This window comes from Ursus maritimus, unplaced genomic scaffold (genome assembly GCF_017311325.1).
Source record: "Ursus maritimus isolate PB19 unplaced genomic scaffold, ASM1731132v1 scaffold_17, whole genome shotgun sequence".
In the NCBI taxonomy this organism is placed as follows: Eukaryota; Metazoa; Chordata; class Mammalia; order Carnivora; family Ursidae; genus Ursus; species Ursus maritimus.
This window is the reverse complement of record NW_024424119.1, coordinates 58,665,382-58,689,376: the sequence shown is the minus strand read 5'-3', so window position 1 is coordinate 58,689,376 and position 23,995 is coordinate 58,665,382. Positions and strand designations below refer to the sequence as shown.

The 23,995-nt window shown below is 66.5% G+C and overlaps 1 protein-coding gene across 1 annotated transcript in view; it reads right to left on the bottom strand.

Moving 5' to 3' along the window:
• KCNT1 (potassium sodium-activated channel subfamily T member 1) overlaps positions 1-23,995 on the bottom strand; it is a 107,855-nt gene that overhangs the window by 12,384 nt on the left and 71,476 nt on the right. The window contains 8 exon segments of the mRNA XM_040631368.1: positions 12,000-12,111; positions 12,598-12,732; positions 12,944-13,015; positions 13,708-13,754; positions 13,757-13,806; positions 13,809-13,852; positions 13,854-13,882; positions 15,574-15,679. Of these exon segments, the coding sequence (XP_040487302.1) occupies positions 12,000-12,111; positions 12,598-12,732; positions 12,944-13,015; positions 13,708-13,754; positions 13,757-13,806; positions 13,809-13,852; positions 13,854-13,882; positions 15,574-15,679 (595 nt within the window).

Below are 23,995 nucleotides of genomic sequence, written 5' to 3'. Positions count from 1 at the left end.
GTTGTTTCCCAGAAGTTTGTGGTGTCTGCCACCTCTGCCGCCTACTTTGCAGGCACACCCCACTCCCGGCTGGTGCCTTCCTCGCCCGCCGCACCTTGGGGGCTCCTGTCTGAGCAGTGTCCTGTCAGATTAGGAACCAGAAGTTTCTAGTTTCTGTAAGTTCAGATTCTTGCCAGGAAACGTGGAGAAGCCGTCGTGTCCCGGGGTGCCCCTCCCAGTGTTCACGCCACCAGCCCTGTCGCCCCAGCATCCCCATGCCCCATCCTGTCACCCAAGCATCACTGGTCCCAGTGGTGGGGGGAGGGTCCCTCTCCCCTCAAGCTCCGCAGGGCCCCTTCTCTGCTGTTGGGGTGATGGGTGTGGGGATGTCACTGGCAGGACCCTGTGCAGGGCCCTGGGACCCCCACCCACTCAGCAGCCCCTTCCTCGACCGGCCCCGCCCCGTGGCTGCACCAAGGGCTTGCAAGTTCCCCCAGGGCAGGAGGCCCGGCAGCCGGGCGTAGGGGTGAGCTGGACGTGGTGGCCGGGCCACACCCTCCTTCAGGGTAGGCATCTCTGCCGCTGTCTAGAGGCTTGCTGACCCTTCCCTTCACCCAGCTTCTTTGGGGCTCTTGGGTGTAACGAGGGCCCCGCCTCCGAAATGAACAAAGGGATTCGTGGCTTTGTGGCTGATGCAGGCCCCCCTGGGGCAGCCCTGCAATTTCCTCCTGCCCCCAACACCTGCTGGCCTCAGGAGCCCAGCACACAAGTGCATCGGACCTGGCAGGGCTCAGTCCCTCGTGCCTCGCCCAGGAGCCCCCGCCAGCCATGCTTCCCAGCTACATGCAGATGCCCATGGGAGCCCAGGCCTGCAGCGCCCGGACAGGGCCGGTGGGTCCGGTGGTGGGAGTCACAGCACGTGTCTCACTGCTGGAATTGGGTGGCTGGTGAGGGGCTGGGCCCAGGCTCTGACCACGAGGCCATGGAGGGAATGCCTTTATAAGCAAGCCGCATATTTGCAGGAAAGCATCCATTTACTAGAAGGTCCCAGCATTGGCCTTGCAACACCTGCCAGTCAAAGTGCAGCTCAGCGGGCGGGTCACGGATGGCCACACCGCTGGTCCTTCCCCTTGCAGAGGGAGAACCCGGGCCAGCAGCCCAGGTGAGCCAGCTTCTGGTCGGGTGCTAACGGGCGCCGAGCGCCCATGGAAACGCACTCCAGCCTCCTGCCCGACGCCTACAGACACGGGGCCAGTCGCTCACATGTCACTGAGGGGGCGGACGCCCTGCTCTTGGCCATGGTAGTCCTCGGTCGCAGAAACCTCCTTGTATGCTCCAGATCCCCCGGGGGTTCCGAGGCAGCTCCGCCTCCACGCACTCCGAGCAGGCCCAGCCTCAGGGTGGGGGCTCCAGGCCAGGCAGCTGACTTCCTTTGTGTTTACGGCTCCTCTCCTGTCCGCCGCAGGGTGCTGCTGGCAGCGCTGGCCAGCAGGGGAGTTCCTCAGGGCCCGACTCTGGGCCAGACTCTCACCGTGTGGCTGCCACAGCCCCGTGTGAGCGGTATCGGTACACGGCCGTGGAAACACGCTTCCACGTGAGCTGTGTGTCTGAGTGTACGGCTGTCGGGGCTCGGCCTCCTCGGGCCCCATGCACCCCTGCCTCCCCTGCAGCAGCCGTGGCCCACACGGTCCTCCGTCCGCCTCAGCCAGACTCGGGCTCGCCGAAGCTAAGTGTACATTGTGTAGGGACGCTGGACTACAGGTTTCCAAACAGGTTAAAAAGGCCTCCCCGCCGGCTGCCGCCTCCTGGCAGGCAAGTCCGGGGCACGCTTCCCTCAGCCGCGGTGAGGGCTGCCGTCCGGGTGGGCCAGGCCCACGTGGTGCAGCGGGGCTGCCGGGCGTGGCAGGGTCCCGCAGGCGCGGCGGGGTCCTCGTGCTCATGCAGTGCAATGTGCATGCCGACGTGAGGCCCGTGGTCCGGCGGCCGGCCCTTTGCGCAGGCCTGGCTCTCAGAGCTGCGTCTCGTCGCGCAGTCTCGGGTTGCAGGAGGCCAGCCTGTGCTGCAGCTGCTCTTCTGCCTGCGCGCTGCCGGGCCACGTGGGCCAGGGGTCGGAGCGACGAGGTACTGCGGGGCGTGACAGCTCCTGGACACTGCCCTCCGCCCCAGGCCGGTGCTCGGGCGTGGGGCGCGCGGCCTGCTTCCGCTGTGGACGTACTACATCGGCGGCGTCGTTGGTTCCAGCCTCGTGTCAGGGCGGGGGTTGATGAGGACGTGGATAACGTGTTCTGCTGGTCGCGCGTTCATCTCGCTCTGCAAAGGAGACGGGCCCGTGGCGGGCCGCTCAGCCGCCGCCTTCCTGGGCTCTGCTGCGCCGGACGAGCCGGGGCTCTGCCCAGCCCTCAGGATCTCTCTCAGCCTTCCAGACGTCCCGCTGAACACCGCAGGGCTGGCCCTGCCTCGACGGGTCTCCTGCCGTGGCCCGGCACGGCAGGGTCGCCACCACACCCCAAGCAGTCAGCACCTCCAATGGTGGCCTTGGGCACACCCATGTCTCAAGAAAGCCCTTATGCTCTCAAGCATCATCACCTCCTTGTCCCCAGCCCTCCCTGCCCCTGCCTCCCTGCCCCCCACTCTCCGGGCCGGCCTCCCCGCCCGCCTCTGCTTTGACATATGTCCTGTTGCCCACAACCTGCTCCATGGTATGCTCAGCCCACAGGCCCCCAGGCCCCCCAGCCCCCTTCCCAGAGGAGGAATCCTCTCTCGGGTTTCCACGGACAGCCTGGTCTCTGGTGCATGGCTGGCTGTGGGGACACAGCCCGCAGAGGGGAGAAACTGCTCCTGGAGAAGCTGTGGTCCCATCACATGTCCTGCGGGTCATCGCGCGGCTGGCAGAGGCCTAAACGCTAGCAGAGCAACTAATGGCTCATGACTCAAGCCACCCATGTAAGGTCCTGTACACACTCCTTTCTTCTGACCCGGGCGGCTATCAAGGGTGGCCCCAGAGGAGCCTAGCCCTGGTGGCCTGTGCCCCAGCTCCGTCACTCTTCCCTGCACCTATCCCCTAAATAAAAAGTAGCACTGTACTGGCCAGGCTGCCGAGAAAGGGACTCTGCAAAGGGAGAAGCAGCCACAGCTGTCTGGCGAGGCTGGGGCCGAAAGCGGCCTGGCTGAACCCGCCTGCAGTGAGGGGCCGGGCACAGCAGCTTCCCTGGGCGGCAGGCGGGGGCAGGCCAGGCTGGGCCCTCTGGGGGACTGGCAGACACGAGCAGACCCTGGGCGGTCCCTTGGTGCCGTCTCTGTGTCCACTCCCCGAATGGCTGCCTGGTGACCGTGGCTCTTTCTGCTCTCTCTCCTAATAACCATGTTGGGCCCTCTCTTTAGCAGCTGCCAGCCACCGGGCAGGGGCTCCATTGGTGGTCTTGCAGGAGGCGCACCTCCTAGGCCCCGAGCCCTGCGCAGTGTCTCTGGGTGGGCCTCATGGAGCATACGGGAAGCTGGGTGGTGGAGAAGGAGGTGGGCATGTGACCCCCCTCAATCGCAGGCACGCCGAGCGGCCATACTGAGAGATACGCTGGGTCGGGCACAGAGCATGGGGCTGAGGCTGGGGCCGGAGCCAGCAGCCAGTTCCCCCCAGGGCACACGCGCCTACCCTCCGCGTGGCTGGGCAGCCAGGCACCCACCACTTGCTGACACTTGCCTCGCGGGGGCTCCTCCCCACCCAGCCTGGGCCCCCACCTCTGCCCCCTGAGCTGGACGCATCAGGGTCTTCCTGAGCCAGCGGGGCTTGGGACTGGACTTTGAGCCAGGCCTAGCTTTTAGTGCCTGGGTGTTGGGCTGCAGGTGGGCAGGTGGGGGTGGGCCCCAGCCAGCCAGGGCCTGGGGTGCTTGTCATGAGTCGGCGACTCTGCTCTGTGATAAAGCCAGCTTTAGCCACCACTGCACTCTGGGATGGGGAGGGGCTGACAATGGCTCTCCTGGCAAATGACCGAAGGGAGGTGTCACCTGACCTCAGCCCCCATCCCTGCACCTCTACTATCCAGGCCTTCCCAGGACCTCTGGCATCAGGTGGCTTCACCCTCCCCCCTGCCCCATGCCCTGGGTCTGCACTCATTCCTCCCCCAGCCCCCCACCCGACCTCAGCCTCGAGCCACCAAGGGCACGCGAGCAGGTGAAGGTGACCGCAAGCTTCAGGGGCTGCCTGCGGATGGTGATCTCCTCCCGGGGCCTGGCGACGGCTTCCCTCCCAGAGCCCCATCCGCACCTGCGCCACAATCTGAAAATGCTCCGCCGCGCCAGCAGCCCAGCGGGAAGCAAGGGTGCGGCTGGGCGCAGGGAGGGGGCGACGCGTGCCACCCCAGTTCGCGGAAGCTGCCGGACTTGGATCTGTGTTCTAGCCCCATGGGTCTTTCGTGAACGCAATCCCGGCTTTCAGGTTAAGCGAAAAAGCTTAAGAACCCAGAGAGGCCTTACAGCCGGTAATGGCCCCGACGGGCCAGCCCCCCAACAGCACCCCTCGCACCAGAGCCCCCGAGGTTCACCTGGGGCCTGGCCTGCCCTGGTGACGGCCTCCCCGGCTCAGGAGAATCGTTCTCCCCTCTGGGTCAGCTCCTGGATGGGGGCTGCCCTGGGCGCCCGGGCGTGTGAGCTCTGAGCTTCTAGGCCTCGAGGAGCCCCAGGAGGTCCTGCAGCAGGACCTGTGGCCTGAATGCTTGCTCTGACTCTGCTGGGGGTCTCAGGGCAGATCTGTGGCTGTGGGGCATCTGCTTGAAGAAATCCTAGCCCCGAATGAGAAAGGAGTACGGACAGGCTTTGTCTCAGCTGGAGAGGAGACCCCCTCTTGAAGCTCCTGCTGTCCGCCTCTGACTCACGCGGCCCACAAAGGCCCAGGGCACCTACCCCAGTTCCCCTCAGCCGCCCAGGCCTCACCAGGCTCCACTGTGTGTGTGTGTGTGTGTGCATGGGTGCATGCAAGCCAGGCCTCAACCATCCGTCTGATGCTTTGCCCTGAGCTGGGTGGGCTCAGTCCCCGGCATCTCTTCGGTCAGCTGCAGGCCGCATGGCGCCAGCAGTGGCGTCAGGGCAGACACCCAGATCGCGGGGTTTATCTCTAGAACAATGCGGAGCAGGACTGGGAGCCCCGAGAGCTGTGCGGTGGCTGGGCTGCGTCGCGAATGCACTCTACACGCCTTCCCGGTCAGTCCTGGCCCCTCCCACTATGTGAGGTGAGGGTGTCCGGGCTCACATGGGGGCATACCTGGGGGAACACACGGAGCCCCTGCGCCTGCAGGGTCTCCTCCTGTCTACCGTCCCAGTCCTGCCTGCTATTGGGGAAGGGCTCCCCATGCCCTCATTTTGACCACGGCTGGCATGCCCCCTCGTGTGGCAGCCGAAGTCCGGAGCAGAATTACCTTGCAAATATCCCAGGTTTACTCCGATCTGCTGGACATCACTGGCTGTTAAATTTGCTACATCTCACGGAACACAGAGAAGAGGGACAGACAGAAACAGAGAGGAGTAGTAGGTCAGCAAGAAGGCAAGGGCTGCCGCACAGCGGGCGGCAGCCAGCTGCAAGCGGCAGGCCGTGCACTGGGGACACTGGCAGGGCCAGCACCAGCCACCTGGGAAGTAAGTCTGTCACCAGCAGCGTGGGCCTTCTTTTCTCTGCCGCCAAGCTCTGGGAGGGTGGGGTGAGGCTGAGTGGAAATCGCGGGCAGAAAAAGGTCCTGAGGTCGGGCAGGCTGGGATCTGGCTGCCGCTCCCTGTGGTGGCGGCCGATGCACGCCGCCGAGGGGCAGGGACACGGAGGGCGTGAGGTGAACCCTGCAGCCTCGGCATGGTGGGGCGGTCGGGCCCCAGACTGGACGCCTGGTCCCCACCTGAGGTGGGGGCGCCTTAGGCCCTCTGAGCCAGGTGCAGCATGGCAGGAAGCGGTGGGGAGAGCCCTGTGCCTGGGACAGCTAAGCCCAAGTCACAGGCAGAGTCCCTGAGACGGAACTGACCCGCCTAGAGGCTGCGACTCCAGTGCCGGTTGTGGGCAGACGGTCGCGCCGGGAGCCCGCGGCCTCTTCAGCCCCGCAGACAGAGGCAGCACCTCCAGAGCCGTGAGGAAAGAGCCGTCACTTCCCCAGGTCTGCCCTTGTCAAGGCCATGAGCTTTTCCCCAGAATAAGCCCCAGGGAGTAAAGGGAAGTGCCCAGGTCTGGGGCGCAGCCACGAAAAGCAGTAGAAACGGGTGATCACAGGAGAGCGCTCGGGCTTACGGCCCCTGGGTCCAGCTGCCCCCGACGTGCTCCCGCACGCCTGGCTGCTGGGAAGGCCAGGGCTGTGTGTCTCTCGCCACATTCTGCTTCACACGATGCATCCCCTGCGCTTGATCTTGTCCCCACGCGAGGACTGTGTCCTTGGCTTTTGGGAGTTCTGCCTCGCTCGCTCTGCCCTTGGCTACTGCCCCGTGACATCCACACGCTGGGCTCAGTCAGCTCAATCATGCTGTTTACAGGTGGGGAACTGAGTCTCAGAGCGCTGGAGAGGGTGGAGCCCCTTTCTGCGGGGCCCGCCAGTTCTGGGATCCTCGCTCCAGAGGGGCTCCAACGGGCCTGCGTGGCGGGTAGAGCGGAGGCCCTGGGTGGTGGGCAGGCGGCGCTGCTCGGCCCGGCCGTAGCGTGGTGGCAGCCCCAGTGCTTCATGCGGTTCTTGACCAGCTCGGAGAGCTCCTGCCGCCGAGCGCCCGGTACAGGCTGAGCCGCTCGCTGCTGGCTGGCCACTCGGCGGGCCGCGCTTTCCCCGCTGGCTTGGAGCTCTCGCGGCTCAGCCTGCGGCCCACTGCAGGCTCTTGCGCCGCAGCAGCGGGTGCTCGGCTGGGAACTCCCCGCCAGCCGTCGGTACGGCCGGTGGGTGCTGCTGCTGCCGCCGCTGGTGCCCGCCTCGTGCGCCCCCCAGGGCCCCCCTGCTTTCCTGCGTGTGTCCTGGCAGTCCCCTCCACGCCACCTGAGATCTGGGACTGGGCCAAGGCGGGAGGGTGATGGGAGTGTGTGGACCCCAGGGCCTGTGTGGGCCTGAGGCCTCCTCCTCCAGCCGGGTCGCGGGGTGGTGCCAGCCCCAAGCCTTCCTCCTGAGCCCTCCCAAACCGCCAGCCTCCAGGTCCGTTGGCCTTTTTGGTGGGGGACGAGGGCAGCCCTTCCACCTCTGGGCCTGTTCCCAAATGGTTCTACCCCAGCCCTTCCTTATACTCTGATTTTGCCACTTAGGCGTCACCCTTCAAGGAGCCTCAATCTCCCATCTCGGAGATGGGGGACTTTGACAGCGGTAGACGGGAGTGCCCACTAGTGGGGGACATGGGACTCCCACTCTGGCAGCACTCCCAAGAGGCTGGGGGCAGGGTCGTGGGCCACAGACCAGTAGAGGGGGCCGCAGCGGACGTGCACAGAGCACATGGGCCGGGAGAACTGTTCCCAGGGGGCCTTCCTAGCTGTGCCATGGCTGAGCCATCCTAGGGACACACTCCCTGACCCTGCCATGCCCAGGCCTCGTGACCTCAGGCCTGGGGCGGGGAGCCCAGGTGGGACTCTGCACCTGTCAGCACAGTTGATGGAGGGGCCACACTCTACCTGGGCTCTGAGGTGTGGCTGCGTGTCTCAGCAGCCTGGGTGCTCGGTGACCGCTCCCGCCGCAGCCCCAGATCCTGCCTGAGCCCTCAAGGGCTGGGGGACCCATGTGGCAGGCTGCCCCCTGTGGCTCTAGTTGGCAAAACAGCCTCATCTCGAGCTCCCCGCCCCTCCACTTGGGTCCCAGCCACCCAACCACGGTGTGGAGCACACAACCTGACTCCCAGAGAGGCCGACAGCAAAGGCCCCGTGGTGCCCGTGAATGAAACATGGCAGCGGCACGAGTTACACAGGCAGCCTGCGGGCTGCTCGGGCGCTGAGCTAAGCCTCCGAGACCCTGGCCAACCTCCCAGGTCGGAAGCGACGTGGCACTAAGTCCTGTAGATGATGGAATCTGGCGCTGAGGAGCAGAGGCGCCTGAAGACGTCAGATGTGCGAATCCACAGGTCCTCCGTGATTTTCATCTAGATGAAAGGCGTCTTGAGCGTGGCCGGTCGCGACAGCTCGACACGGGCGTGCTCGCTCGGCCTCCTGGCCACCACGGCGCACAGGTAGCTGGAGCCTGGCGTGTGTTCGAGGCCCAGCAGCAAGCCTGGCATGGATCTCATGTAGTCTCTTCACGTAAGGACTGGCCAGAGAGGGAGGCCAGAGTGAGGCGGGGGCACCTGGGGATGAGCGCCGGTCCCCTCACACGCCCGGGCCGGGCGCCCGCAGCTCTCCACCAAAGCCCGCTGGCCTCGGGAGATCGGAGGCTCCGTGAGGCTGCCAGAGCGGTTTCAGGTGTTGCCGGCAGCACAGTGGCGGCTTGGGGGACGCGAGGGGCGGACCCAGGGAGGGACACCAGAAACCGGCTGTCGCTGGGAGGGGAGGAGATCGGGGCTCCCCACTGCGTCCCGCCTCGCCGCCCCCGCTGACCTGGTAGGAGTAGCGTGTCCAACATGCTGATGTTGAAGACGCGTGGGCCGCGGCAAACGGCAGGCGGAATTATAGCGGCTGCTGGATGCTCTCCAGTTCCCTCTGGGTGGTGAAAGCGGGACTCAGGCAGGAGCGCCAAGGCCGCGGGCGGGTCTTTTCACGCTGTGCAGGGCGTGCGCAGCACCAGCCGACGGCCGGCCCGGCCGTCTTCAGCACTCCGGCTCAGTCCTCGCCTGCAGACGACTCCGAGCTCAGAGTTCAGGAATGGGCCCTGCCCTCTCGCCGGGCGTGGGACCGCACAGTCCTTGCGGGCACCCGGCGTGGACCCCGTGACAGCCCGTGGCACCCCATGCTTGTTCACCGCGTTTCGCTTCCGCCATCCCAAAAATTCGAACATCCCAGTGGTTTTATCCCCTGAGCTTGTGTTTTAAGTGAAAGTCGACGGATGGTGTGGAGCCCGGGACATGAAGCCATGGCAACGCTGTGCTGTCCCCTGGGCCTCCCTGTTCCCGGGAGGCGCACGGTGCTCCGTGAGCACCAGCTCCAGGGATCTCCGGGGAGTTTCCCTCGTGTGCTGCAGGAATAAGTCACCACAGCCCTGCAGCGGAACACAGCCCCACCTCGCAAGGCTCCGCACTCCGGGAAGTCCAACGGATTTCACGGGTGGGATCAAGGCCGGCCGCGCTCCTTCTGGCGGTGCAAGGCAGTCCTTTCTTCCTGTTTTGTTTGTGTAGAAGCTGACCACGCCCTCCGCCCTGGCTCACTCCCTGCCCCTGGCTGCCAGCAGCGCACGCCGGACTCCTTCTGACCCTCCGCCTCCCTGCTGGCAGGTCCCCGGTGAGGATGTTGGCCACCCTGCGGGACCCTCTCCGGGTCTACATGGTCCCTTGACTCTGTGCACCGCGTGACCGTCCGGCCCTGTGAGTCGGATGTGACGTCTCGGGCCATTGTCCTCAGCGCCTGGTTCGTCTGCTACTGACTGGCTGGGAGGCTCCTCTCGGTGGGACCAGACTTGCTTCAAAGGCAGAAGGCAGACAAAGGACACAGAAGGCCGGGCCACCTGGTGCTCCTTCGCCCGCGAGGGTGCAGGGTGTGGCATCGCCGGGCCGTGAGGCGGGTTTTGGCGGCGGCGCCTGGCCCGTGAACTGAGACGTGTCCGGATGCGGCACACGCTGCGCTGCTCCGTGACTCAGCCCGGGGTGGGGCGCGTCTGCGCGCGGGTCTCCGGTAGCGCGGTGGACCTCAAGGAAGTCCCGTAAAGGGCGCTCTTCCCTGAGCACCGGGCGAACCGAGGAGGAAGCGGACTGCGGAGGCTGCGGACGGGCGGGGGAGGCATGGCGCTTGGGCAGCTTTAACAGGACTCCCGCGCCAACACGGCCCACGCTGGCTGCAGGAGACCCTGTAGATTCTGTGCCTGGCGCTGGAAGGGATCCGGGAGGGCTTTGTTCACAGAGCTCCCAGCGCGCCGGTGACGGCGTAGGCTCGGGAATAGGTGTGCGTGAGCCCTCCTGCCGGGGCAGAGCCTGGGCGGGAGGCCGGACTGACGGGCAGGCCCTGCGGGGGACAAGTGGTGCCAGAACACGGTGGGGGTCTGCACAGCGAGGTCCCACCTTCCCGGCCATCCCTGCCGGGTCCTCTCTCTTACACGGCTCTGTGGTCGGGCGGATGCCATGGCAACTGGTCACCATTTCAAAACACGTGTTCATCATCTCAATGTTCCTTGAGGTGAAACACATTGATGCTTGCAAAAATAAACTGCCATTAATTCTTTCAGGGAATGAGCCCAGCTGCTCCTGTGGGACGTCGTGGCTGGGCCATCTGTCCGCTTCGGCCGGGAGCCAGGGCGTGCCTGGGTGGTGTGACTCCACGGGGGGACCCCAGGGCAAGTCAGAAGACAAGGCCCCCGCGGGCCTCCAAGCCCGGGACTCGCGGGGGCGGATGTTGGCCTGAGCATCTCTGAGGGCGGGTGCACTCCCACAGTTTGCCGGCTCCTCCCTTCCGCTGCCCGGGCCCCGCCTGGGCCCCAGCCCACGTCTGTCCTGAGCCCGAGCTGCCCTGAGGCAGCGCGTCCTGTGGTTGCACGCGCTGGCGTCCTCCCTCTGGGTGCGGGCCCCGACCACGGAGCCACACGTCAGGTTCACTGTCCTGAGCTGGGCGGCGGGTGCGCCTGCTACAGGAAGTGACGCTGCACAGTAAGGGGGTCCTCGGGGGACGTCGGCCACAGAAGGCGGGGAGCGGGAGCGCGGCCTGCCGAAGCCCGCTCCTTCCAACAGGCGGCGCGGAGGCCGCTGAGGACTGCGTGTCCGCGGGAAGCTGGAGTGAGGTCAATCAGCCGCTTGAAGATTCCCAGACTTCAGACTCCTGCCACGTCCGAGCAGCAGCCCAGCGCTTGGACTCGAACCCGGCGCGCTCCAGTCATGCTCCAGTCATTCCGAGGAAGGACGCCAGTCCAGGCTGCTGCCCGGGTCAAAGGGCCGGGCAGAACCCTGCAGGGAGTGGGCCGGGCCGGGTGCCCGACGCCCTCTGAGCCGCTGCGCCGCAGGAGCTCCTCTGTCTCCGAGGGCCTGGAGGCCACCTGTCCGGCTTCTCTACTTGTCCCTCTGGCAAAGTGGAGCGCCAGGATCCCCACTGCCTTCTTTTGACCCCCGCTGGGCGGACGCACCTCCACACCCCGCCCCGCCAGGGCGCGAAGCTCCCGCGCTTGTCCCCTCTGCCTCCCAGGATGGTCTGCTCTGGTTTGGGTGCACGGCAGCTCCAGGGTCAGCGCCCGATGCCACTGAGGCTGCCGCCTGCTCCCCGGGAGGCCGGGCCGCCCAGGCCCAGGGGCACGGGCTCACAGGAAGTGCTTGCTGCCGCTAGCCCTTTTTCTCGGCAGCTCACCCGCTCCCGGTCCCGCTTCTCGCCCAGCACACGCCCGCCCGCGCGTGGAGTGGTGCCAGTGGCCTGAGCAGGGCGACGCCACCAGGGCCCGTGTCCCCGGTCCCTTATGCCTCCGAGCTCCGCACCAATGCCAGCAGACGCCCCTTCCTGGAGCCCCAGGACCCAATGGTGGATCCCCACCTGCACCCCCTTCACTGTGTGACCCCAAGCGATCTCCCTCCCCTGCCCAATCCCAGTCTCAGAAACTCCACCAGAAGGTTGAGAGACGGGTCACGATTCAGGTTTAGCACAACGCCTGAGGCGCGGAAGCGGTAGTTAGTGTCCCCGAAGCTGGTATTTATGGACACGGTGTGCAGCTCCGCCCAGGCACGGCCAGGCCTGACCTCGGCCATCAGGGACCGTGCCTGCCTTCCTGGCCAGTGCCCCTAAAGGCTCCGGGTGACATAGGAGCCTCATGCGGGACCTGAGTCCCCATCTCCGACCCCCTCTGGCCAGAGGGGAGCAGGCGCCTTGGCCTCCCGTGGCCCCTGAGCCTCAAGAGCCCCCTGGCCCATTCCCTTCAAGCTCCGGACCCTGACAGCTCGGCACGTCGGGCAGGGGGAGGTCGGGTGCAACTGCTCACCTTTTCCAGCTTGGAAAGAGCCAGAGAGTAGCTGTCCTTTGCACGGAACTGCATGAACCGCATGTTGGAAGGGTGGGTGAGCTCCGTGGTGATGCTCAAGCTGGGGAAGAGCCTGCAGGGCAGCGGGGGCTCAGGGCGGGTCCCCCGATCACGGACGGGGCAGCGGGGGGGCTCAGGGGGTCCATCGACGGGCAGCGGGGCTCAGGGGCGGGTCCCCTGATCACGACGGGGCAGCGTTCAGGGGCGGTCCCCGATCACGGACGGGGCAGCGGGGGCTCAGGGCGGGTCCCCCGATCACGGACGGGGCAGCGGGGGCTCAGGGCGGGTCCCCCGATCACGGACGGGGCAGCGGGGGCTCAGGGCAGGATCCCCCGATCACGGATGGGGGAGGAAGGGCTCAGGGCGGGTCCCCTGGTAATGGATTAGGGGGCTCAGGGTGGGGTCCCATGGTCACAGATATTGGGGGTGCTTGGGGCAGGGTGCCCTGGTCGTGGATGTCAGGGGGCTCAGGGTGGGTGGGCTCCCCGATGGCTGGGGGGCTGCTTGGGACCCAGCCTGGTCCTGCTGCGTCTGCCCTGGGTGCGAGCCCCTGGCTCACCGGAACATGGTCTGCACGTTGACGATGGTCTTGGCGTCTGCCATGTAGTCCTCCTCCGCACTCATCGTGCTCTCCTTGTCCACCACGACCAGGTTGTCCGCGTAGATGATGCCGCACTGCAGCAAGCTGTCCAGGCTGCGGGCGGCAAGCGGGTGCAGGGGTCGCCGACGGCCAGCTCGGGGGTCCCGGGAGCTCCCTCTGGGTGCACCTTGCCCTCCCCCCGACCTCCTGGCCTCCCCACGCTCGGGGAGAGAGAGACTCTGGAGGAGGGGCGGGGCGGGGAGGGGCCTTCTGCTAAGCCGCCGTGGGCTCGGTGGGGAGAAGGCGAGGCGGCCCGGCCCCTTACTTGTCCACGGAGCCCTCCATGTAGTAGACCATGGGGAAGCAGCAGATGGCCTCCAGGAAGTGGTGGTCCGGCCTGTGGGGAGAGCAGGTCCTGGGGGTGCCCGTCCTGCTCTGCCACTCGCCCCCTGTGCCCAGCTTGGGCCCTGCCCTGGGTGAGCAGGGCTGGGTGGAGCAGGGGTCCCCCAGGACCGTGGCACATCAGACCCGGGTGGCCTTTAGAGACCCATGGGGCGGTTCTTTATTTTGCCTGAGGGAGAACCATGGCCTGACGAGGGGGGCTTGACCAAGTGAGACCCTGGGCTCTGAGGGCGGTGGGGGCTCGCCCAGGTGGGACCCTGGGCTCTGGGGGTGGTGGGGGCTCGCCCAGGTGGGACCCTACTATGGGCTCTGGGGGTGGTGGGGAGCTCTCCAGGTGGGACCCTGGGCTCTGGGAATTGGGGAGGGCTCGCAGGTGGGACCCTGGGCTCTGGGGGTGGGGGCTCGCCAGGTGGGACCCTGGGCTCTGGGGGTGGTGGGGGCTGCAGGTGGGACCTGGGCTCTGGGGGTGGGAGGGCTCGCCCAGGTGGGACCCTGGCTCTGGGGGTGGGGGCTCGCCAGGTGGGACCCTGGGCTCTGGCGGTTGAGGTGCTGGGGCCAGCTGTCAGTCACAGTGTGGGGAACAGGAGAAACCGTGAGAGAGGGAAGAAGGAGTAGGAGTGCTCCCAGGACCAGGAGCCTGGGCACAGAGCAGGCGAAGAGGCCGGGGGTGTGCGACGGGGGCCTCACCTGTTGTCAAGCAGCAGCACGATGGGGGTTGAGCTCCTTGCGGAGATCACCGGTAGTAAGGCGACGCAGGGAGCGATGAAGTGTACAGCCCGTTGCCGCCGTCTCCGCCGAGACGATGATCAGTCTGTTCTTGAAGCCGTGAGCAGGCGTCTTCGTAGCTGTTGTGCTTGCAGCCCTGCCGAGAGCCGGGGGTCGCCGTTAACCTTGGAAGTGGAACCGCCAGCTATTCTACCAGCCAAGAAACTGGGCTCGCCGGCAAGAAGAAGATTACGATGGGAGCAAGCGGGGCCAGTTCGGACAAGGGATGAGTCGGGAGGGGCTCTTCTAAACTAAGGTCCACCGGGCGGTGTGCTGGCCTCCCACTGGCTGCCGCTGACTGGCCAGTCTCCTCCAGCGAGGTCTGCGGCTTGATGGCGGGTGGGAGGAGCTCCCCCGTCTCCGTGGGGTTTCCCTTTATTGACTTTCACACGATGTTGGCCACCGTGGCGACGCTGGCTCCCCGGGGGCCCCTCACTGAAGGGCGCCCGCAGGCATGTGGTCGCCAGTTGCTGGCCCTGGTCCCTTCACGGCCTGCGGCAGCCCCATAGGAACCACAGGCCCCAGCAGACCTGTCCACCCCGCATTCGGCGGCTCCACGTCAGACCGCCGCGGGGCAGAGTGGCGAGCGGGGGCTGCGGTGGGGGACGGCCACGTCAGGGAGGGGAGGGAGGTGCCGTGCGAGCCTGTGTCTTAGCAGATGCAGAAAGGAGATCCGTGCCATGCGTGTCGTATGTGTGTGTGTGCGTGTGCGTGTGTGTTCCAGCTCTGTCCGCTAAGGCCCAGATGCAGTGACACCCCAGGAGCCGTGAGCGCACCCCATGCCCAGAACGTGGTGTCTTCAACACCATGTTGCACCGAGAGAGCAGCAGGGCTCCCTGCAGAAATGGTTCCTGGACTGGAGCAGGGCAGGTGCACGACGGGGCGGGGCGCCGTAGAAGTGTTCCAGGGACGACAGGGACACGGCCCGCCCCAGCCAGCCTGAAGGGCTTCCCCTTGCCAGACGGGAAAGTCCGAGCCTCAAAATCGGTAACGATCGGCCACGAATGGCAATACCACAGGAGTAAGAGTGGTTATAAGCCCTGAACCAAAGAGGAATCTGAGCCTACGTGTGAACGGGCAGATGCAGAGGGAAACGTGCTTCCTCACGGCAGGACACCAACAAACCGAAACAAAAGTAATCTGGGACGAGACCCCCAGCTCTCCCACCACATCTCCCCACAAAAGACTCACTAACCACAAAGGCAAAAACGGAGGAACCTGGGTGAGCCACGTGTGCCACGTGACCCACATGAGCACCCCAAGGGATGTGGCACACGGATGTCGCGTGCCTCCAAGTATACGTGTCACATTCGGAGATCGGGCCCCAGGCGCACATGTGGAGTCTTCTCACGAGTGAGCTCATGCCCCCCCCCCAGCCACCGAAGCACCGTCCACGCCTCCAGATGCCAGGGCCGAGAGCCGAGCAAGACAGGGATGGGACAGCTACGTGCAGTGTGCGGCGTGGACCTGTCCTGACGGGGAACCCGCTGTGTGCAGGGCACTGAGGGCTGCGGGACAAGGGGCGCGCTCTGAGCGGCCGGTGGACCGGACGGGGAGCTGAGTGCGTCCTTGCTCCCGTGAAGCAGGCAGGGGTGTGGGGAAGGGGGCTCCACCTGCTGTCAGGTGGTCTGGGAAAAACGCGCCTCTGAAACGGACGCACGTCTACGGAGGACGAGAGCAAATGCAGTGAGTCTGGGCAAAGGCCCAGGATTTCTTTCTTTTAGCTTTTCCAGAAACTTGCAGTTACCTCGAAACGCAAGTCACGCAGCGCGCAGGGGCGCCACCCACCTTGTCCAGCCGCAGGCAGCAGAACGGGGCCTTCACAGGCAGAAGGTGGCACAGGGTGGGGGAGCTGCCGATGTAGGGCGAGTTGGGCGGGTAGCCCTTCACGTACCTGGCGTGGGAGACAGGAGCCCGCCTGTCCGCGAGGCCTGGGGGCCCTGCTGGGCCCCTGCAGCTCCGCCCCAGCCCGCCTGCCCCCCACCCAGCCCGCCTGCCCCCCACCCAGCCCTGGTCCCGGGCCCCAGAGCGCCGCAGGGCTGTTCCCCTGGCGGCCACACGGAGGCGCCAGACCCCGCGGACTGAGTGTGGCGGAAGGAGGGCTCTGAGGTGAGAATCACGCATCACGCACACACACGCACTACACACATGTGGACACACACACGAGCTTACACGGGGCCTGGAATCACGGCCATAGCCCCAGGGTCGCGTCCTCCCTGAAGCCCCCAGCACCCCAGCCAGTGGGCAGACCCCGGCCCTCGGCCCCTCTCTGCTGGCTGCTCGGGGCTGGGCTGGTCTCCCCAGCAGCACCCAGGGCACCCCACACGGGGGCGGCCACAGCCCGGCCCAAGCAGCAGCGCGGGAAGCGGACGGCCTTCTGCTCTGTCTCCAGTTGGCTTAAGGGACACGGCCTCAGCGGCCAGCCACACCCCCTGCCCCGGGTGTCCAGCAGCCCCGGGCAGCCCCCTGGATCTCAGACCAGTCCCGCTTTAAGGCCCATCTGCTTCATCTGGGAGCCATACGGAGGCCGGGAGCAGAGGGGGCAGTGACCACAGCCTCGCTGGGGGAGCCCGGGCACCTGGCCATGGTGTTGGTATCAGGGGGCCGCCTGTATGTCCCAGCCAAGGCCAAGTGGCCAGACACAGGCCAGGGCAGGAGGAGGGCTCCAGATGGCCAGGGGTCTCCAGGGCTGGATGGTGCCTCGTAAAGGGCTCCCCTGTCTGTGACCTCCACAGACAACGCTCAGAGGACCGCCAGCCCTGCTGAGCAGGCCGGTGCCCATGTGCGACCCAGGGTGCGAGACGGAGGGGAGACGGGGGCAGGCAGCTTTCACATCTGTGCGGAGTCCCCAGAAGATTCCATTTGCCGAACACGGTCTCACGTGGCTGAGGGATATTTCCCTCCCCACGCGCTGGCCACAGCCCACAGGCCTGTCTCTGTCCCCCCCACCCGCCATTGAAAGCTTTTGTCCTGGCACACGGCACTCACTCCACCACAGACAGCCCCTCATCGTCCGACGGCGTCTGCGTCCTCCGGCCCAGGTCACTCAGCCAGGTAGCAGAACGCCCAGGGCTGAGCATCCGCCAGCTCAGGGCCGGGTGCGTGCTGGGCCGCCGGCTGCCGAGCCGTTCTCTGTGGGCAGCGCTGACTTGCCGCCCCGCTGCCCCGCCACTCTGTGCCGGCAGGCCTCTGTGTTCTGGAGGTCCATGGCCACTGTCCTGGAACAGAGCAGCTGACCTCGTGGCGGCTCCTCCCAGGCTCTCCCGGGGCGGCTGGTTGCCGGATAGCAGGCCAAGTTTAGCGCAGGGACCTCCCCAGGCACCAGACACCAGTGCCTGAGGCGCTGCAGGAAGGAATGAGGACAGATGGGGACCAGAGCGCAGGGCGCCCGTGCCGCCTCACCCACGGAGCCACGATGCTGTGTGCATGGGCAGGCGGGAGGACCCGTCGTGCAGACCCTGCCCCGAGAAGCCCTTCTTCTCCTGCTTCTCCTCCTGCTTGACGAGTGAAGGCGGAGTTCTCCTCATGGTGACGTTGATGTGAAGCAGGTGTCAGGCCGCCAGGCTGTGCCGAGACGGGTTCAGCAGGATGCTCTTGTAAGTCCCCCGCTTCAGCCCGATGAGAGCACCACGCCGTGCCTGCGCGAGCGCGGCCTCAGGGGCTGTTGGCGGCCATAGCTGAAGCAGACCGTCCCAGCCCCGCCCTCCCCGCCGGGCGCGGCGTACTTTTTGTGCGGCGTGGGCGGCGTAGGTGGCTCTTGCCCCTCGTACTCGCGGAAGAACTTGCTGTCCCCATGCGCCGCGTGGTACACCTCGTTGCCCGAGCAGCGGCCGTACATGCGCTGCCACTGCTCCGGGGATTCCTGGCCTTCCCTGCACAGGCGGCCTTGGCGTCACAGAGGGGACGCCGGGTGGGCGGCCTGCGTGAGCCTCGAGGTGGCCTGCGGGCTCTCGACCCCTGCCGGTCCCTGCCCGGGCCTTGCTGAGCGCCGAGGACCTGCACCTGGGGGCCCCCGGCCTGGTCTCCAGGAGAAAAGACAGCCTCCAGCGCTGTGCGGGTCCCCCCAGCCCGGTTGCGGCGAATCAGACGCACCTTCTCCCCCAAACCCAGGGCTCTCCCGGCACCACCCTGGCCGCTCCCTGCCCCACCCCCCGCACTCACTGGCCACGGGACGTGTGCACCAGCAGCGTGATAAGCGTGGACGTGGCGGGACAGATGCAGTTGAGGGCCAGCATGGCGTACTTGCACTCCTCCTCACACACCACGTGGTCTGCGGCGGGAGGGGCCGGGTGGCCGCCCAGGCCTCGCTGCCCCCAGAGCAGGCGCCCCCCGCCCAGCGCCCTCCCCGTGGGCTCCGCGCCCCACGCCTGCTGAGCGCACTCAGCTGTGTCCCCCGCTAGGTCTCCGCGAGCTGGCGGGTGCTCCAGCCCTTCCTCCGCCTAGCTGGCAAAGGGCCACTCACCTGGGGGCACAGCCACGGGCGCCACGTACCTGCAAACTTGACGTGGAACTTGTTCTCGGGCTTGAGAATCTGGACGTAGAGGGGGCAGTTGGGTGGCGAAGTCCTTCACGGCCCAGGCACGAGATGGTCTGGTGGTCCTGGGGAGGCGGGGTCAGTGCTGGGGCGGCAGCAGAGGTCCTCCTGCTCTGGCCGGGAAGGCTGGGGGCCGGCGCACTCACCGCGCCATCACGGTCCCGCCGTTGCGGCTGCTGAGGATAAAGCAGGCCTCCCGTTATCCATCCTGCAAGCACCAGGGCTGAGCGCTGCCTGGACGGCCACGCTCCCATCTCAGGCGTCAGGGCTCAGGCAGAGGCTGGAAGGGGTGGGCCCATTAGGGCCTACCTGATCTGAAGCTCATGACCTGGCATCAGGACACTGACCAGCTCGTGGGGACCCATTCTCTATGACCTCATTAAGCCAGGGCTGGGCTGGGGTACAGAATGGGGGCGCGTGGTGGCAGAGAGGCTGGACACTGCCCGCGCCGGCCTGTCCCTCCCAAGGTCAGGGACCTGGATGGCCCTGTTCTGCTCTCTCTCCACCCTTGAGAGCCCCTTGGCTGCAGGGCACCGGAGCGACTCACACCCCAGAGCAGGGAGGCCTGGTCCTCCTGTCCACCCTAGCTCATCGCCCCCATCCCTGCCAGACCTCTGCCTCTCCCCTTGCCCCTTGCCTGGAGCTGGGTGCTGGGTCACAGGAGAAGCTGGGCCCCTGGCCCCGCCACCTCAGCTGGATTCCTTTCTGAAGCGTTACAGGTGGGACGGTGGGACCCAGGGCTCAAGAGGTGGGCACCCGGCTGTCAGTCTCTGCTTCCTTGGCCTGCAACCCATTCCATCACGGAAGAGGCCGAGAATCCTGGAATGAAGGTGTGATGAGGGGGTCTCCTGTATCCCAGAACAGGCACAGGCACATTCTGGAAAGTTCCATCCTAACAACAGTCTTCTTACCTCAGTCCTTTCTGTCAGCAAGTCTTTAAAGAAACCTTGCCCACAGCCCAGGTCTTGGCTCCACCTGGAGCAACCCTCCTGGATGACGCATCTCCCAGATGCTGACAGTGGGGATGGGAGTTGTGGCAGGCTGACCCAGGGCTGGGAGGACAGGGCTGGAGCACGCCTGGTGCTCTGACGCGGTGTCAGCGTGGAGGCCTGGCTGGCCCGGGCGGTGGCGGGCACAGAGCCAGGCGCTGCCGACGCCCGCTGACCCCTCCACCCTCGGACCCCGCCCAGACGGGCTCAGGGCCCCCACCGCGGGCTGGGCTCACTTAGCTCGCATGAGGTCCTGGTCCTTGAGCGCGGAGCCCTGGAGGTAGATGACCCGCTGGGACCACAGGGGGATCTGCAGGACCCTGCGGACCTGGATGTCCATCTCGGTAGGACACAGGATGACCACGTAATAGTCCTGCAGGGGGCCCGGGCTCAGTCCGGCCACGTCACCCCAGGCCGATGTCGGCGGGCGGGAGGAGCAGAGAGGGCGGGGCGGACCCCCCGTGGTGCGCCTCACCTGGAGCCGGGGGTGCGCGTAAAACTCGTTCAGGAAGTCCATGAGGAGGTCGATCTTGAGGGAGCTGACGCACAAGATCACGTGCTTCTCCGTCTGCGCCCGGTGGCGGCTGTAGTTGCCCCCCGACTTCTGCCGCTCCATCCACAGGTAGACCAGCTCCTCGAACTGCCGGGGAGAGCAGCTGCGTCCCAGGTGGCCCGGGGCTTGGGGCCGCGCGGGCAAGGGTGCTCGCCCTTGTGGGAGCCGCTCACGCGGAGCCCCCCTCCCCCCACAGCAGAGAGCAGGACCTGCGGCGGAAGGAGCCACCCGAGGGGGCACAACAGAGGCAGAAGTGACCGTGACGATGCCCAAGTCTGCCTCCCAACATGCAAGTGATGATGAGGCCCAGGGTCGCCGTCAGCCCCCCAAAATTCCTTTTGGAGAAGCCTGGAGTGTCAGAGTTCTCAGGCAGAGTCAAAAATCCAGACCCGGCGGAAAGGGCACTTTCGGTACCGTGAGGTCCCACCCACCCCACCCATGCCTCTGGACGCCAGCTGTGTATCATGAGTCCTTCAAATTAGGAAAGGACGGATACAAGTGGCCCAGGGAAGGAGCACGAGGCTCCTTGGGCCGCCAGGGTGCAGGCGGCCCGTCTCCAGCTGTTCCCCTCCCGCTCCGAGGCCCGCGGTTTAATGCAGCCTCTGGCAGCGGCAGCGGCCTGCGGCAGCCGCCACCCTTCCGGCGGGCTCACCCCGTGCAGAGCACCTAGTCTCTCACCCGAAATAGGATCATTTCCAGCGGTATAAACGCGTCTGCTAGGATCAAGGGGACAAGACCACGTGGCCTGAAGCACAGGACCGGCTTCACCACCAGGGGCCTGGGACCCCAGGGGTCCTGTGGGAGTGGGGCTGTGTGCCATGGGCGCGGGCCTCAGCCTCTCCTCGACAAGATGGCACGGTGGGGTCTGCCTCCTGGGAGGTGACAGGGGCCTAGGGACCTGACTGTGCCAGGTTCAGCCGTGTCCTAAGATTCATGTCCTCGGAACCTCCCCGTGGGACCTTATGTGGAAACAGGGTCTTTGCAGGTGTGATTAGTTAGGCGAGGTCAGGCGGGATTGGGGTGGGCCTCCTCCAGTGTCTAGTGCCCCTAAAGGAGGGCAGAGGACGCAGAGAGGGACACACACAGGGAGGAGGCACGTGGGGGCGGGGGGGCAGGGATGGGAGGATGCAGCCACAAGCCGGGAGGCCAGGGATCCCCCAGGGCTCCGGAAGCAGGCTTGCAGGGGCGTGAAAGGGAGCCTGTCGGGGTCTCAGAAGGATCAGCCCTGCCGACACCGGACTCAGACTCTGGCGCCAGACGGGGACGGACATTTGTGCCGTGTAAGAGCCCCGGCGTGCCACGATGGATGTATGGCGAGGGTGTGGTCAGCGGTGGCCACTGCCACCTTCCGGGAGAGTGCGGGCAGGCCGCTGTCTTGCTCTTGTCAAGGCGCTAACCGGGAAGGACCTGGCAGGGGGAGGAAGGGGACAACCCCTTCCACCTTCCAGGAGGGGCGGGCAGCTGCTCAGCCTGACTGCCCGCAGCCTTGATCCCGAGCCTCCCCCACCCGCCCAGTCCATCCACTGAGCCGCAGTGCCCCATCCAGAATGCCGCCCCTGGCTCCCTCGCCCGCTGGCATTGGCCTCACCAGCCCCAGGCCCCGGCCACCGCAGAGCCCGCGGCGAAGGGTCACCCTCCCAGCCCCCTGAGGTCTCCGTCAGCCCGGCCCCTGGCTGCTCGTTCCTGTCAGGCGCGGGCACTGGCTGCACCTGCAGTGGCAGCACCACCAGCGCCACGCGAATCGCAGCGACCACCAGCAGCTGGGACGGCCAGATCTTGGGCGTCACGTCGCCGTGGCCACGGTGGAGAAGGTGACGATGCAGAAGTAAGCCGTGAGCAGGGACAAGTTCTCGTCGCCGCTCCAGGTGCTGGATGCCACAAGGTCCTGGAGATGCCGCGGTCAGAGGGCCGTGGCGGGGCCGCGGCTCTGCCGGCCCAGGTGCCCGTCACTGGCAGGGGGACCCCACCACCGCGCGGTCGAGTCGGCTCAGTCCCTGGGCTCGGTGCTTCCCCGGTCTGCCAGAGCCCGCTGGCCATGCCGGATTTCCCCGATGTTCCGTTTCAGCGCCAAAGCTCTTCAGACTGGAAGCGTGCCTCGAGAATTGGAGGCGGGACTGCACTGGTTGAATGTGGGCCTGGAGGCCAGTAGGGTGGGCGTGCCCAGCTGTAACCCCAGTGCCACCTACCTCTAGGCCCCCTCCTCACCCAGGAGGCCAGGCGGGTGTGAGGCTTGCCAGCCCTTCCTAGGCCGGGCAGGACAGCCCTCGCTACCACACGCCTGTGGCCCAGTCCCAGTCCCCAGACAGAAAGTGTTGCTGGCAGGGCCTAGGGGCCCACAGCACACATGTAGGGTGCTCAGCACAGAGAGGGGCTCAGAGACCCTCCCCCAAGGGGCCAGGGGCCGGGAGAGAGCAGCCGAGAGTCACCCAGAGCTCTCCGCCCTACGGGCGCGGGTCCTGCTTTCTATGGAGCTCTGGGTGTGTTGGGAGGGCGTGGCGGAGGAGGCAGGAAGCACATGGCCCTCCTTCTCTCCTTCCCAGGCCTCGGTGCCTGCCCGCATCCTGCCTGGGGACAGGAGGTGGTGACCAGCTTCCCCAGCACCGGAGCAGGGCAGGTCACGGCCTCCTCCTGGAAGAAGCTGGCCTCGGGCCCCGCCGCCTGGGAGTGGGCTCTGAGCCGCCCGGGGCTCTGGACAAGCAGCGAGGGGCTGGTGGGACTCCCTGCGGGCGCCTCACCCGTGAACACCAGGCACAGCAGGGTGCGAAGAGTATGAGGACCTGGTTGAACACTTGGCGTGCGTGCGCAGGATGGCACGGTGGAAATCATTCTGCGGGGCCCGAGGGCTGTCAGGGCCAGAGCCTCCGGACGACCCGCCACGGGCCGGGAGCCCTTCTGGCATCCAGGGCTCATGAGCAAGCGAGAGAGGGGAGGTGTACTTGTTATCCCAGGCCCCACTGCAGGGGCACCTGCCCTCAGCCCTCAGCTCTCTGCAGGCCTCTGGCCTCCCTCCCGGGGCTGCCCCCTGGGGGCTGGGACTGGCCGGGCTTTAGTTAGGATGGGGGTGAGACCAGGGGAGCCTGGCTCGGGGGCGGCCACCCTGGGGGGAAAACCCGTGTCAGGCTGCCTGCTGACAGCTCTGCAAAGGGATCTTGGCCAGGCCACTCAACAGGGTCTGTCCGTGGACCTGGTCTCTGTGGCCCATTTGCTCTCGCCCCTCCTCCCCGCAGCCACTTGTCTCCTGGGCTCAGGCAAAGCTCTGGGCTGAGACTCCCTCCGCAGCACCGAGACGGGGCCAGTCCAGTCCAGGACAGAGACAGAAGGAAGGGCCCAGACACGGGCCTTCAGCGGTGACAAGATAGCACGCTTCTGCTCATCACCCGGCCTCCTGGGGCACCGAGGGGATGGTGGCCAGCTCCCGCCAGGCCGGGCGTCCTGGGGAGCTCAGCACCCAGGCCAGGGGACGGGAGCTACAGACTTCTGATCATGTTTTCCAGGGCGTGCTTGGCCAGCCAGCAGTTCAGGAACACGGGGATGAACAGGTTCCTCAGGGCGCCCAGAATATCTGTGGAGGAGACGGGTCAGGGGCTGGGGCTGGGGCGCCCCCTCCTCCGCCAGCTGCTCACCCACCGTGGCGATGAAGGGTAGCGTGTTGATCATCTCAGGATGAAAGAACCGCACGGAAGATCTGCTCCCAGATGTTGCCCTGGGGGCCGTGGGGCCCAGGAAAGAGAAAGACAGGCCAGCCAGGGGTTGGGAGGCGGGGTGGGAGTGGGAGCGGAGTGGGCGTCGGGAGCGGGTGTAGGTGGAGGTTGGGGTCCGGGAGCAGGGTGCGGGAAAAAGCCAGCCAGGGGGTCGAGCTGGATGGTGCCTCGTAAAGGGCTCCCCTGTCTGTGACCTCCACAGACAACGCTCAGAGGACCGCCAGCCCTGCTGAGCAGGCCGGGCGCCGCGGTGTGGCGGCCCAGGGTGCGAGGCGGAGGGGGGACGAGGGGGCAGGCGGCTTTCACATCTGTGCGGAGTCCCCAGAAGATTCCATTTGCCGAACACGGTCTCCCGTGAAACCCACGGGGATATTTCCCTCCCCACGCGCTGGCCACAGCCCACAGGCCTGTCTCTGTCCCCCCCACCCGCCAT